This window comes from Lytechinus variegatus, chromosome 1 (genome assembly GCF_018143015.1).
Source record: "Lytechinus variegatus isolate NC3 chromosome 1, Lvar_3.0, whole genome shotgun sequence".
NCBI lineage: Eukaryota > Metazoa > Echinodermata > Echinoidea > Temnopleuroida > Toxopneustidae > Lytechinus > Lytechinus variegatus.
The window spans coordinates 16,806,885-16,822,670 of NC_054740.1; the positions used below are offsets into that span (position 1 = coordinate 16,806,885).

At 35.3% G+C, this 15,786-nt stretch overlaps 1 protein-coding gene across 1 annotated transcript; it reads right to left on the reverse strand.

Annotated features, from left to right (window-relative positions):
• Positions 1 to 6,950: 6,950 nt before the first annotated feature.
• Positions 6,951 to 15,582, reverse strand: LOC121407438 (F-box/LRR-repeat protein 20-like). The gene is made up of 2 exons (XM_041598511.1): positions 15,455 to 15,582; positions 6,951 to 10,325 (listed from the first exon to the last, which is right to left on the reverse strand). The coding sequence occupies exons 1-2, from the start codon at positions 15,482 to 15,484 to the stop codon at positions 8,418 to 8,420; spliced, it is 1,938 nt and encodes a 645-aa protein (XP_041454445.1). The 5' UTR covers positions 15,485 to 15,582; the 3' UTR covers positions 6,951 to 8,417.
• Positions 15,583 to 15,786: the final 204 nt, after the last annotated feature.

Here is a 15,786-nt window from a genome sequence, read left to right on the forward strand (position 1 = left end):
ATTTGTTATTCCATGTTCGATTTTGTTCAAATTTTCAGTGTTTTGTTCGTCTGATTTTTTTTTGTTGTTGATCTATTCAAATAATCTTTTAGCCTGGAGTTTAATAAACACATTAAAAGAATGCAGTAAGACATATAAATTTATATCTACATCAAGAAAAACACAGGCTCAAAAGCATTATCATGGAGAGGAAGAAACGATATACAGAACGGAATGACACATTTTTATATAGAATATTCTTTTGAATTGAGAAAGGCTTCGATGTTCCATGGTTCTATTTTTATACCATTTCACATTTTTACACAAGCCGATTTTACAAACATTTGTAATTTATGAAAGGTGCAAACAAAGTTCTCGTATAAAACATAAAAATCATGTATACAGAATTATTATAGATTATATGACACCTAGATAGATCCTTGGCATATTTGTATAATAGTTGTTCTAAAATATTGACTGAGAAAAAAATGAGAGAGGTGGATATGAAGGAGCCAAAACTAATAGCATTGATATATATTCTTTGTTTTGCATCATGATTCTATTAAAGTGAATCGGGATTGGTGTTACAGAACAAATTATATCAAAATGGTAACAAATCATGAATCATGAATTATAATCCATAGGCCTACCTCAAATTTTCCATGATGCGATAATTGTCCTTCTCCACGATTGATGCGAAACTTGAATGGTTTGACTTTGAATAGACTGACAGTTGCAGATGTACCAACTATTCACGAAAAGAAAAAAGAATGGAAGTAAATTTATTTACATCAGTCCACTTACTGAAGATCATTAATTCATCTATTTATTTCAATACCGGAAGACTTACTCAGCAGAAGCTATATTTCGATCGGTCCATGTAAAAAAAGGAAGAATAAAAAAAGACTCTTCAACAATAGTTTGGTCACCTATGAGGCCCAGGAGAATATATAAACATAAGACATAAATGCAAAAATATATCATAACATAGGCATAAACAAAAATAAAAATAGAACAACCATAAAGGGAAAGTGACAAGTGATCAGAAGCAAATATTTTAATTCACTGGGACTATAGTAGCCGTGAGATATTATAGTAGGCCTATAAAGACCCGAATAGTTAATGACAATTGTAATTTTAACTCATCTATTTGAACCAACACTTTGTGTATTTTTATTCCAAACAATTTAAATCGGATATGGGAGAAAGAAAGCTTCAGATATAAAGGTTTCATTTTGTTTTGTTTATATTTTTAATCTCATTTTCGGATTTAAAATGGCGCCTATAAATGACAGGAACTGCGCAACAGATAAAATGTCGAATAAAAATGTACACCGATATACACCAATTAAACGATAGTGATGATCCTGAAACACAATAAATCAATGGAATATCATTTTGTGAACATTATGAAATCAATTCTTACCTCTTATTTTGAAAATTGGAGCTACGGATCGAGATGACTCTTTCAAAAATGTAACTGTAATTGTTTCCACAATACTGGCAGAGGATCTTTTGCAAACGATGACGTAAAGTCCGTACTAATGCTTCATTTGCATTATGCAAATCAAGAGGTATGTCGATGATCATGATCTTGATCTTGATGTTTGCCAGATTGGGGATTCCCCGGCTTAGTTGAATACCTTGTGGAGCAAATGGAGCTTCAGTGGTTATGTAGCATGATGTCTATAAAAAATATTCCTTGATATAAGTACAACAAAATGTTCTCTTTTTTAAAGCCACGATATGGATCCATAGGGTCAGGATCTTGTGAGCAATCTCGCCCCTAGGCATCACATGATGATGACAGGGGGAGGGTATTTTATCGTAGTGATAGAGCACTAGCCTCCCCCCCCCCCGTTCCACAATCCTCCCAAAAATAAATAAATAAATCATGTTATTTGTATCATGTCAAGTATAATTAGATTTTCATTTGATAAAGGCCAAAATGTTAGCTCTATCGTTTTGTAATGTTGCGTCCCATCAATTTTGGGGCCCGATCATCACGTCACTGGAATGGTTTACTGACGGTTGGTCTAACCTTCAGATGGGCTAACAAAATTCGGGCTAAACCCACTTAGTCCAATTCTCATTTACTCTAATGACCACTTGGTCTTATAGTAGTAGTAATAATAATAATACTCAATATTTACAATGCGCTTTTACCATGGCTCAAAGCGCTCACAATTTCAGTTAACTTATAATTTATATACCAAAAAAATATCAGAATGACATATTAAATGAAGGCAATGGCCTAGAACAAAAATGTTTAATTGTTGGGGATTGTCTTATTGTGAGAGGGAGTTTGTTCCATTCCATTGAGGGTGTAACTGTGAATGTTCTAATAGCCAATTAGTCTAATGACCACTTAAGGCCCGTCCCTCTGCACTTACTGTGATTTCATCGTCGCAAAAAATTTTGAGTTGCACAAAAGTTTTAGAACGGATGAACTTTCCGCCGTGTACGATGTAAATCTTCAACATAACGAGCTGTATCGGGGGGCACTTACATTGATGAGTGGATACCATGTGCGACCAAAAAAAAAACACGTAAAAAGGATGTCTTTTCAAGATAGGGCACGTTACGTACGTAATAAGGGTGTAAAAACACTAAAATAATGAAAAAAGGGTATCTATTTTCGCTAGGAAAGCTACGTGTTTAGGGTCAAATTTGTGAGGGTGTAAAAAATTAAGACTAAAATATTTTATAAAGGATATACTTTTTGCCCCAAAAGTCAACACGTGTTTAGAGTACGATTTGCGCGAGATGTGGGAGGTGGGGTTGTTCTGAATTAATGATGTAAGTAAAGGTAAAACCGACGACCGACGTCCGTGACCCGGTCCGTGACATAACAATAAAAATATCACTGTACATGTTAAGGGAGTCAATTAAAGTAATACTTGCCACGAGTATCGTTTTGTATCCAATACTTGTTAAGGGTAGGGTTTCACACGCCAATACGTGTTAAGGGGTGCATTTTCAGAGTATGGAGAATACGTGTTTTGGGTGCTTTTCGAGGCCCCCATGGTCGGGCATGGTATCCACTCGTCAATGGAAGTGCCCCCCCCCCACCCCCAGAGGCGTCGATCCTGGGGGAGGGGGCGATCGCCCCACCAATGAAAATATTGGGGGGGCAAACATATCGTTTTGCCCCCCCCCCCCATAATTCTGCATGACTGTGCAACTAAAAAATAAAATAAGATTGTAATGATACACTGATATCACCAAACGAGATTGAGATACTAACTCGATTTTGATTTAAAATCGTACTCAAAATGTCTTTCTGTTTTCGCCAGTTTTTCTCGTCTATTGTGTCCATTATGAATACTTTTTGCGTCCATCGACCAGTGGGACCAGGCCTTTGGATCAGGTGAAAACTATAAAAGAATTGAAAAGTTGAGCAGAAAAAAAAACTTTCAGAAACGACAAACTTATATCCTAAGTAAGGGCTTTAAATTTTTCCTGTGAACTGAATTTCAAATATGCAAAAACAAAATTTTAAGAAATATTTTACCTGATCGAAAAAATATCTAACTTTACACATATCACGATTTAAGGCCACTGAAAAATATCTTTGAAATATTTTTCCTATCTCATTTGTTTAATTTTACCCCGGGGGCTACTTCCATTGACGAGTGGATAACCATGCGCGACCATGGGGTCTCGAAAAGCACCCCAAACAAGCATTTTCCATATTCTGAAAATGCACTTCTTAACAAGTATTGGCGTGTGAAACAATACCCTTAACAAGTATTGGAAACAAAACGATACTCTTGGCAAGTATTCCCTGAAATGAACCCATAAACAAGTACAGCAATATTTCATTGTTATGTCACGGGCCCGGAATTTTACTCTTTTCATTGCATTCAACTTTTACAACGCAGGATTGAAATAGTATAAATTAAACTATCCGGTATTTTGTAATATGGTATTTTTTTAATATATAAAAAAATACCAAAGAACACAATTTTAATTGTTCATAAAAAGGGCGCTTTAAGTACTATGTGGTGTAATAACTTTTCTATGTTCCTGTCCCCACCATTTAAACCGAACACAAACTAATTCCCCTCAAACAAAATAACCTCGATAATTGAAGAAACAAAAATCAAAGACACCACACAGTTGACAACCCATGAGTGCAGCATCAAGATTAAAATGCTAAATATATATATTGGAGAAATCTTTAGTGGTCAACTCAATGAGAATTTCATATTTATTCAGAAAGGTTTTTTTTTTCTTCTGTGGATAAGTATAATTATCTAAGGATTAAATATTGATAAAAAAATAACAAGTCTGTCAAATATGATTTTATACTTTTACTGGAACATATACATGTACTATAGACTATAAAAACAAATGTTCATGTATACAATTAATTTATGATATACATAGTATTTATTGCATATGTCAATTATACATTGTCTAGATATATTTCATATGTAATAAACATCTATGGAACTTAATAAATTCAATTGCACATCGATTTCAACAAGAATGGGCAGGTATCAATCAATCAATAATGGCTAACTTGCAATCTGAACTATATACAAACATGTTCATTTGCCACATACAATGAGAAGCTCATGTGAATATGTGGTTCTTTGGACATAGAATTCATCCTCTGAAATAGAAATAAAAAAATGAAAATCCACATATCATTGTTTGAAATGAAATCTGATAAAGAAATACTAAAAATTATTTTCGCCAAAATAATTGTGGGCCTAGCAGCCACTGTGTTGAGCCAAATTGATGTAGCTCTAATCCCTTGAATTGTTTAATGCCAAACAGGGTAGCAGCCACTTCCATCTTTGAACATCTTTTGGTCTGACGTGGCGGGGGGTTGATTGCCCGACCTCACAGTTTCTGTGAGACAGATGCTCCACCAACTGAGCCAAAACACCATTAGATAGAATATAAAGATTTCTTATACAACATACAATCATGGAAATTTTATCTGAAATCAAAAGTATTTACATAGGACAATCTTTGGTCAATATTGGGCCAGAGGGCACCATGAATGAGGCAGTATTATAAAGAACTGATTGTGCGTACATGTATGATTGAACACAACAATCTTCATGTACATTATTGCCCACATCCTGAACTTGAGTTGAATTTAAACTCAGGTCTAAAGTTGTAGTTTAAAAATCACACAAATCTTGAACAGGACTTGTTAACATAACCAGGTCATTTGACACCCAAATCATTCCTAACTGTCTAAATATAAGCAGTGAAATATTTTTTTTTGTCACCATTAACACATAAAGGAAAAACCAAAATAAACATGAGACACATACAGCTGATTAGATAGACATTTTTGATTTCCCATAATACAGAGTTGGACCTTGTTGGCTCAAGATAATCTGGACTTCAGAATATGGGCCTATATAAGTTGTCAACATCTACTTAAATAGAAAAAAAATTGTCAACATCTACTAAAATATATATATATAAAAGTTGTCAACATCTAGAAAAACAATCAATATCCATGGGAATATACACTCTGGCCATGTGGCCTATTAGATTAGAATATTTCTTGTATGGAATGATTTAAAAAATGTATATATTTGCCTCCCACAAAATATAGTCACTCTTTGACTTGTTACATTAATTCATTAAGTAATTTCTAATAAGACATGAACCCAATGGCCCGTATTCTGAAGTCGGGTTTAACTTAAACTCAGGTTTAAAGTTGTGGTTTATGTATGGATAGCCAATTGTTACATATTCTGAAGTCAGTTTAACTTAAACTCAGGTTTAAAGTTGTGGTTTGAGTATGGATAGCCAATTGTTACATAAATCACTAACAGTAATGATATCATATTTCAGCTCATATGGCTCTCAAATCATTCACAATTGTCTAGAAAGTACAAATAGATGATTGTCTTCACCATTGAAGAATCAGCAAAGAGCACAGTAAATATAAGAAACATAAAAATTTTGACACTTTTGGCTTCCCATAATTTTAGCACAAAGTTGGACCATGGTCTAAGTTAAACCTGACTTCTGAATACAGGCCATAGAACTGAGGATAAGATAACAAACATGTTCAAATTACTATTTTAAAAAAAGTACATGAGGGCAAGCCCCTATTTCCCACCCCCCTCCAAAAAAATATACAAGAAAATTTGATAATCATTGCCATATTTCATATTCCACACACATAGCATTCAAATTTGTTTTAAAATTAAATATATGTATATCATATTATAGTATTCTTGAAATATATAACTGTATATAATTTACAATGGATTTCTGAACTAATAACATATTATTCAGTCAAACCTTCATAATATTACATAAAATATTCATTTTATGTACAATATAGATACAAATTTCTTTAATGAACATATATTTCAGGCTTATTATAAAAGTGTCTTTTAACACCATTAAATTTTGCCTCTATGTGAATGTCCTAATGATACATTAAACATCACATGGATTTCAGGGTAATTTAAAACTTTAGACACCATGGCATTAAATTTTACCTTCATTTGAATGTTCCAATAATACATTAAGCATTACATTTTCAAAAAAACACATTCATTTTGTTGAGAAAAAATGTTGTTGTTTGTCACAAAAAGAATGTTTGAATGAATGTTACAGCATACATCAGGTGACACCAATTGGTGGGTTTTACCTGAAAATTACATTAAGCTTGTCATCATGTACCAAGCTCTCATTCTTATTGGGGTAATGCTGGATCACACCACTGTAGGGAAACTATTGCATAGGGTAAATTTACTAATACATTTTAATTACAGATATTTATGTGAACAATTCACCAAGGACTTGACCAACCCATCTGCTTATTATACTGAATGATATTGGAGATTACACGTAAATAAGGATAAAACAAGGAGCAAAGATGAATAGAATTACATCTAGTCATTTAGGCATAACAGATATTATTTGGAGATATACAATCGACTCCCACCCCCTCCTTTATATAAATTCTTCTTCGCTTAATATTACAATATTACAAATATTGTACCTCCATTAATTTACTTTATTTTAAGTACATGCTCCCAGTGTAAAATGTTTGAAGATTTACATTGATATTTTTATGTACAGCAAACAACATTTTGTAATAATTTACATAAGAGATCTGTTGGGAATGAAGTGAAAGTGACTGTTTAGGAGTTAATGTAGGTAATCGTTTTTCTGGTACTGCATATTAAAGGTAAATAAAGGCAGTAATTTTGTTGAGCCATAAAAAGTAAACTCTAAAGTACTGTAACAAGCACTGAACAATAAACATAGTACAGTACCAAGTCGAAGACCTACCTTTTCTAATATCTATTTATTATCATCATTATGTATTATGAAAACAATAATGCCAGAGCTAAATGTCAGACTCTTATATGTATTGTACACATTGCCAACTAAAATAAAAACACTTTTTTTCTACAATTACTCCTACAACTACTACTACGTACTAATACAACGGATAACAATAAGGATATTTCTCTTTTCTACATACTGGGGCAATTGTGCGTAACATAAGTCTTTAACTAATCATATCAATCCCTTCTGATACGTATAAAGGCAGGGACGGTACAGTATGCTTCATAATAATTTAAAAATGATAAATCACAGATTGGAATGTTCCAAGGTAAATAATTGCTTTGGGTTACTTAAAGAGGTATAAATTGATGTGATTGCCATTAAGACTTTTCTTAATTTTTTTTATTGGCAAAAAGAATTTAATAATGCTTCTTTAATGTATTTTCAATATCACATTTTTATATTTTCTTCCAAGCATGTCTCCCTCTCTTTCGCTTTACACATTAGTATGCAAAGAGTAAGAAAGTTAGCCTATTTCTAGACAAGTTCTATCTGACTCCTTGTGTAGCATATATGTACATTATGATAACCTATGTAGAAACAAGATAAAGTTAAGCAATGATGAAAAAAATAAAGTAGGGCCTATTGATCTTTTGTACTGGGAGACTGAACATGTACCAAGTTAACGTAGGACAGAGATAGACAGTGTGTTGCTGAACCAAGTACACCACGGTTTCAATGCCCAGTATCTGAAGCTATATCATTTCTGTTTCTACTACGTGTACATGGTGAAATTCAATAAATTATGCAAAAAATGCCATCATTGACTTCAGGACTATTAGGGCCCTACTGCTGAAAATCTACTATGTACATGTATGGTCACCTTTCCAGTAAGTCAAGGAGTCTGTTGAGATGACTAGTGAATGGCAAAAAGTACCAAAAAATTCATTCTGAAAATGAACCTTAAATAGTAAAAGCAATGTGTCTTGCAAAATGGTGTCCGTGTGGATCATGAGATCAATTACATGCAGGGGCATGAGTTAATTTTTGGCTGGACTTCTCCCATCCTAATAACAAAATCCTACTGAGTGATATCTTGTACAAGCAATACACAAACATATGAACATCCATGTACACATGAATACATTTTCTCAGAAAAATTCTGGTTGGTACATTGTAGATAGATTGCCATCTAAGTATGAGGTTACAACGGTCTGGAGACATGGCAGCTTGCTACGCATTGTATCTACGGCAGCTACAGGAACGTTACACTGAGATACATCCAGAAACTTAAGGTGCCTACAATGTTGGGCCAGAGCATCCAAACTCTTTTCAGTGATGAGACAACGAGGAATGACCAGAGATGAAAGACGACACAATCCCTCTGCTACAGCTGTCACACCTACATCAGTTATTTGATGGCATTCACTGACTGTCAAGTTCTGCAGGTTGGGGTTGTTCTTCGCAATAGACTCCAGGCTTTTGTCAGTGACATTCCGGCACATACGGAGATCCAGGGTTTGCAGGCGCGGAAAGGATATGCTCTCCTGAATACATCGGTCTGTTAGATGATGGCAAGCGGCAAGGTTGAGATACTCAAGAGTTCTGATGGCATTGATAGCTACTCTTGATGTAGAGTTGAGGTATTCCTGCATCTCATCTTCTGGAATGGTCAAGATGACCTCTTCGAATTTTGCAGGCCGAAAGAAGCCCATGTTGCTGTGACTGCGAGTGTAGCGGTCACTGCTGTGCTTTGAGGATTCATCGGGAGGAGAGATAACTGGACAATCCTTATCTAATCCAAGGAGACCAAAATCAGTAATCCGCTGACACCAACTGAGATTGAGCCTCTTAAGGCAGTGGAGCCGAGCAGAGATGCGATGAACACTGAGGTCTGTCATGGCATGAGAGGAGCTTAGATTGAGTTCTTGAAGATCGGGTGCAGCATCACAGATGCAGAAGACTACGTCATCGTCCACTTGTGGACAACCTTGCAGATTCAATGACCTCAAGTGTGAGAAAGAAGCACCCCTCAGTCCCTTCAGCATCTGAGCTCCTTTGAGATTGAGGTTACTTGCTAAGCTTAAATGGGTCAACTTGGTCAGGTTCAGTGTTAGCTGCTCAAAGGTATCCTGAGGAATGGACTTCAGTTTGTTTAGATTCAGTTTTTCTAAGCTTCCAAGATTCTGTGTAATTGCATTGATAGCAACATTTCCAACAGATGGACATGATGCCAAGATTACTTCCTTTAGGCTTGGTTGAAGATTTGCAAGATTCTTTACACCGTCATCTGTTAGATGAGTACACCTCACCAAAACAATCCGCCTCAGCTTGAGATTCGGCACATTAGCTAAGGATGTCAATGCTTCACTGGTAACTGCAGTTAAACTAAGGTCCAGAGAAGTCAAGGTTGATGTGAATCTCTTAACAAATGCCAAAAGATTTGAGAAACTAAGCAAAGTGACAGAGTCCTTTCCCATATCTCTATTGCGGTATGGGTCTGTTTCAAACGCTATGTTGCATCCTGCTAGGGACAAGTCTTCTAGTTGAGGAGTGGTGGCTACAAACAGATTAAATAGAGCATCAGATAGATATCTAATTGATCCTAAAGATAACTTCTTTAACCTTCTGAAAGCCTGGAGGGCCACTTGCTTATCTTCATCCTTCTGCAAAAGTGTACCAGACATGAACATACTGTTACAGCAACTAAGATCAAGTGATGTCAGGTTGTCACAATGGGCGAGAATACCTAGGAACATCTTCTGTGTCAGATCACATCCTTTGAGACATAGATATTGCAGATGAGGACCAAGGTGCCGACCGACTTCTTTCAGGAGGAAGTCTGCATTGGTTCCTTCCACATAGGTGATGACTAACTTTGGACTCTTCCTGTGTCCAAGATCCTGGAGGTGTTTTCCTGTTGATGATGATGCCCTCAGGGTTATCTTTGTGTTTCTGTGAAGTGCAGGATCTAAGGATGCCTGGAACCAGTGTTTGCAGACCACAGATGCCTCTTCCCGATCTGTGTAGCACAGGAATTTCAGGATGTGAGCTATAAGCTGAAATGACAAAAGGAAGTATGAAATACAATTAAATGATAATCCAATTGAATTCAATTTTGATATGTTCAATTTTATCCACTTGACAGATTTTATCCACTGAACAGATAAATTGCATGTGACCAACAGCAATATACTCACACTTACAATATGTATAATGAAACGAGGAGCTAAAAGGCTATCAAAAGTAGGAAAATCATAGTTCAATAACTAAAAAGTTTTGTATGAACAGAAATACATGTATATAGAACTAATAAAAAATCTTACTTGCACAGTATGAAAAAATTAATACAAACGTTGGTAGAGCCCTTCATTCCAAAGGAACACTCGTATTTCAAAATTACTAATGTGTTTCATTGCAGGCAAAGTTTCACCCAAAGACTCAACCAATCAGTCTTACAATTTATTGCAAACTTATTGATTGTTCGTCTGCATTAATGCAACCAAAAATACTCTGGTTGCCTTTTATATGATTTATACAATATCATTTTTAATTTGTTATCAATTCAAGATCAGTTTCTTGCAACACCCCCCATAGCATACAAAAGGTATCATAGATGTATGCACATACTGCAATTTTCAATCATAATTAGATCATTTACTGAAAATAATTTTACAATAATCATTGAGTACTTCACAGATCTATCACTCCGTAAAGCTCCCAGGAAGTGTGGTGGATATAATGAAGAACACCGTTTTGTCTGTATTTCATTATTAAAAAGACAAAAATCATACAGATACTAACAAATACATGCTATTATTGAATCAGTTTGCTGATATTTGGTATCAGCACTGTGAAATCTTCATACTTTGTTTGCTTGACAAGCATACATGTAACTTAAAAAGAGTTGAAATTAGTAATGTAGGTATGTGAGGGAATAAATTGCATCATCATATCCTGTAGGACTACATGTACATGTAGTTGAGATTTCAATCATTCCAATATGATTCATCGCATCAACCTTATTATATGAAAGCATGCAAAGTTTGCACCTTACACAAAGATAGATAGATAGATAGACAGACAGACAGGCAGACAGACAGACAGACAGACAGATAGATAGAAAGATAGATAGACAAGTATGTATGTACACTTTATTTCAAAATCAGATCAGACCTAGAATAAATGAGTTCCAAGAATAACATTTTATAAAAACATTCACAAACCAGCAGATATAAACTGTAATACATTAGTTTAAAAAATAAGTGCAAACTAACTGGAAAAATAAAAGGACAATACAATCAGGGGCCACGGAACCGGGGGAGGGGGGGGGAGGGGCCACTTTTTTCTAAAACCTGTGTACAAAAACGTAACAAGTGGAATGCCTCTGGCCGTCTCACCTGCATCACGCAGTTCAATATAGTAGCAGTGCTGACTTTGCATACTACTCTAACTCGCACAAGATGTTCAGTGATACATGGTTACTCTTATGTCCTCTTTTTATGAACTAGACCAATAAACTTACAGAGATATGATGGTTATTCAACAAAAAACCCCAACATGGCCAAAGTTCATTGACCTTACATGACCTTTGACCTTGATCATGTGACCTGAAACTGGAACAGGATGTTCAGTGATACTTGATTACTCTTATGTACAAGTTTCATGAATCAGATCCATAAACTTTCAAAGTTATGATGGTAATTCAACAGATACACCCAATTCGGCTAAAGTTCATTGACCTTTGACCTTGGACATGTGACCTGAAACAAGCACAGGATGTTCAGTGATACTTGGTTACTCTAATGTCCAAGTTTAACGAACTAGACCAATAAACTTTCAAAGTTATGATGGTAATTCAACAGATACCCGATTCGGCCAAAGTTCATTGACCCTAAATGACCTTTGACCTTAATCATGAGACCTGAAACTTGCACAAAATGTTCAGTGATGCTTGATTACTATTATGTCCAAGTTTCATGAATAAGATCCATAAACTTTCAAAGTTATGATGGGAATTCAACAGATATCCCCAATTTGGCCAAAGTTCATTGACCCTAAATGACCTTTGACCTTGATCATGTGACCTGAAACTTGCACAAAATGTTCAGTGATGCTTGATTACTATTATTTCCAAGTTTCATGAATCAGATCCATAAACTTTCAAAGTTATGATGGGAATTCAACAGATATCCCCAATTCGTCCAAAGTTCATTGACCCTAAATGACCTTTGACCTTGGTCATGTGACGTGAAACTCATGCAGGATGTTCATTGATACTTGATTAACCTTATGTCCAAGTTTCATGAACTAGGTCCATATATTTTCTAAGTTATGATGACATTCCAAAAACTTAACCTCAGGTTAAGATTTCGATGTTGATTCCTCCAACATGGTCTAAGTTCATTGACCCTAAATGACCTTTGACCTTGGTCATGTGACATGAAACTCTAATAGGATGTTCAGTAATACTTGATTAACCTTATGGCCAAGTTTTATTAACTAGGTCCATATACTTTCTAAGTTATGATGTCATTTCAAAAACTTAACCTCAGGTTAAGATTTGATGTTGACGCCGCCGCCGCCGCCGTCGCCGTCGCCGTCGGAAAAGCGGCGCCTATAGTCTCACTTTGCTTCGCAGGTGAGACAAAAATGACCATATGATTGTGATTTTTAGCATGGTCAGCCCCCCCCCCACTTTGAAAACCGTTCCACAGTCCCTGCAATTTAACAATAACACAAAGATATTGGATTGGAAAATGATGTATGTGGAAAGTGGAAAGCCAACAATTTCTTACATCATCATAATCATTCACAGTACATGTAAGTACATGCATCAGTGCTATTTTAAAATTAATGTCTATCAAGGTCTGCATAATTATATTTTCTTGGGGGGGGGAGACGCGTACAATTTTTTTGAAGAATCATGAAAGCAAGGGAGCGAAGAGCAACTGAGCTTGTCATTTGAGCACTTACATGTATGCACATTGAAGGATTTCTTGCACACTTTTGAATTTTGTGGCAATTTTCAGCAAAAAAATGTAGGTTTTCAAAATATCTGGGGGTAACTGCTCCCCCACTTTGTACAGCCATGTCTATGAAAGTTGCTCACAAGGAATTTTAAGATTGATATGAAATGATATCTACTCTTTTTCTTTTATATTTCAGGACAAATGTCAATATTTTAAAACAAATCATAACCATAGGGTTAGGGTTAGTTATATTGTAAAATGTAAAACTTGCTAACAAGGTTCCTGTCATCAGGTCCATAAAAATACATGTACATCTACCCCGTACATCTATGGTACCAGTAAATCCTAAAATTATGAAAGCTAGACACACTAATGGCATTGAATGATATTAAAACTTTATGAGTTTCTTAATCCAACATGCAATGTACGTTGTACATGAAGGTGTAGACCAATACAATAACTGCATACCGGTATATGTTCTACTGGTGACCACTGCACTAGAGTAGAGACACACAGAGCTCGATCCGGTAGACCCATTCATTTCACCTTACAGCAAAAGTTGAATGCAACATTTGTTATTCATACGTATTGTTATTTATATCAAACAAAAATTTCAAAAGGGTCATTATTAATGCCAGTTCAACCTCGTTCAAACCTGAGAAAAATTATGGCTCATTAGTCTGACATCGCCTTGTGTTTAAAGGACAAGTCCACCCCAACAAAAACTTGATTTAAATAAAAGAGAAAAATTCAACAAACATAACACTGAAAATTTCATCAAAATCGGATGTAAAATAAGAAAGTTAGGGCATTTTAAAGTTTCACTTCATTTCACAAAACAGTCATATGCACATCTCAGTCGGTATGCAAATGAGGAACTGATGACATCACTCACTATTTCTTTTGTATTTTATTATATGAAATATTTTTATTTTCTCGTCATTGTCATGTGAAATGAAGTTTCATTCCTCCCTGAACACGTGGAATTCCATTATTTTAACATTTTGTGCTTCAGGCAAGGAGATCCTAATCATCAAATTTGTAAAAATTGAAATATTGTATAATTCAAACAATAAAAAACAAAAGAAATAGTGAGTGAGTGACATTATCGACTCTCTCATTTGGATGTAACTGGCTCGTTCATATAACTATTTGGTTAAAAATAAGCAAAACTTTGAAATGTTATAACTTTCTTATTTTACATCCAATTTTGATAACATTTTCAGCATTGTGCTTGTCTGATTTTTCTCTATTGATTCAAATCAACATTTTTCTGAGGTGGACTTGACCTTTAAGCTTTGAGGGCGATATTGTGACACATTTGTGAAGTCGGAAAATGACCAGAAAAAGCCTTCCTTCATTCATACATCGGCGTCAAGAAAACACAATTTTGCTCAACTGTTTTGTATTTTCATTATCAAATGACCTTTTCAAACTGAAAATCATGTTTGAAAAGAAAGAAAATTGATGTTTCATCGAAGAGCAATATGAGAGAGAAAATAAAACCTGGAAGTCAGATCTCACGAAACTCGTTATTTTCAAGATCATCTCTGTATGGATTATTATGGAACTCAAAGTAGGGTTGGGCCTAGTCCGCACGATGTAAGTTTTAAATCAGTGTAACAATTTCAGAGAGCATAATTTTTTTTCCGATACAGCTATACAGACCATTTAAAAAAAAAAAAGTTTGAGTGTTTGTAAGACTAAGAAATTGTGTTATTGATCTCGCCAATTTAACATGGCTACAGATAGGAAAATGTCTTAAACTCGAACCGGCTGTGATGTAGCTACTGACTGTCTATTCTATTCTAGACTAGGCCTATAACTATTATAAGTTATTCATGACTTGTTATTACGACTTACTTAGACAGGAATAACCGTCGTTTCTGGGGATTTATTTAATAATTTCTGACATTTTATGATTTTACTATTAACAACCAAAATACAGAGACTGAAGCTTTTGGTCTAGTTAAGAATAAGATGTACTAAAGCGTGTGATGTGACGATATAGTCGGTACACCCAAGCCTAGCCAAGGCCAAGCAACAAGGCAGCTTAACCCCAAATTCCAGCCCTATGGTTTCGGCGTAACCTTCTCTGTAGAACCGCTGAAATCCCGGCAGTAACTTAGCGTAGGACTAGCCTAACGAATAAATAGGCCTAGGATAAAAAAAACTCCCATAAAAATCCATGTTAATATGTTAACTACTAAACTTACCTCTTGAGGTAAACGTTCTGCCATATTCATAAAATACACTTCACTTTCTACGATGATATTGACTTCAAGTGCCTCTGGGTTTGGATATTTAGGTAACAGCGAAATAACCAACACAAGTCAGAACTTATGTAAACATTGAAAATCACATGCACATATGCGAAATCATTAGCTTCGCGCATGCGCAAATTTTGAGGGCATCGTTATGATATTGGGGGCAGGGGTGGGGGGGGGGGCGTGGCGAATTAATATTACGTTACACAATCCCGGGCACAAATAGATTTACTAGTAGGCCTGTATATTGCAATCTTCGTCCATAAAGCCTCCATCACACT

What these genes read in the sequence shown, in the direction of transcription:
- LOC121407438 (XM_041598511.1), bottom strand. Translation starts at nt 15,484, where the DNA reads ATGAATATGGCAGAACGTTTACCTCAAGAG. An exon ending in CAGAACGTTTACCTCAAGAG is followed by an intron (nt 10,326 to 15,454) that starts GTAAGTTTAGTA and finishes TTGTCATTTCAG; the next exon opens with CTTATAGCTCACATCCTGAA.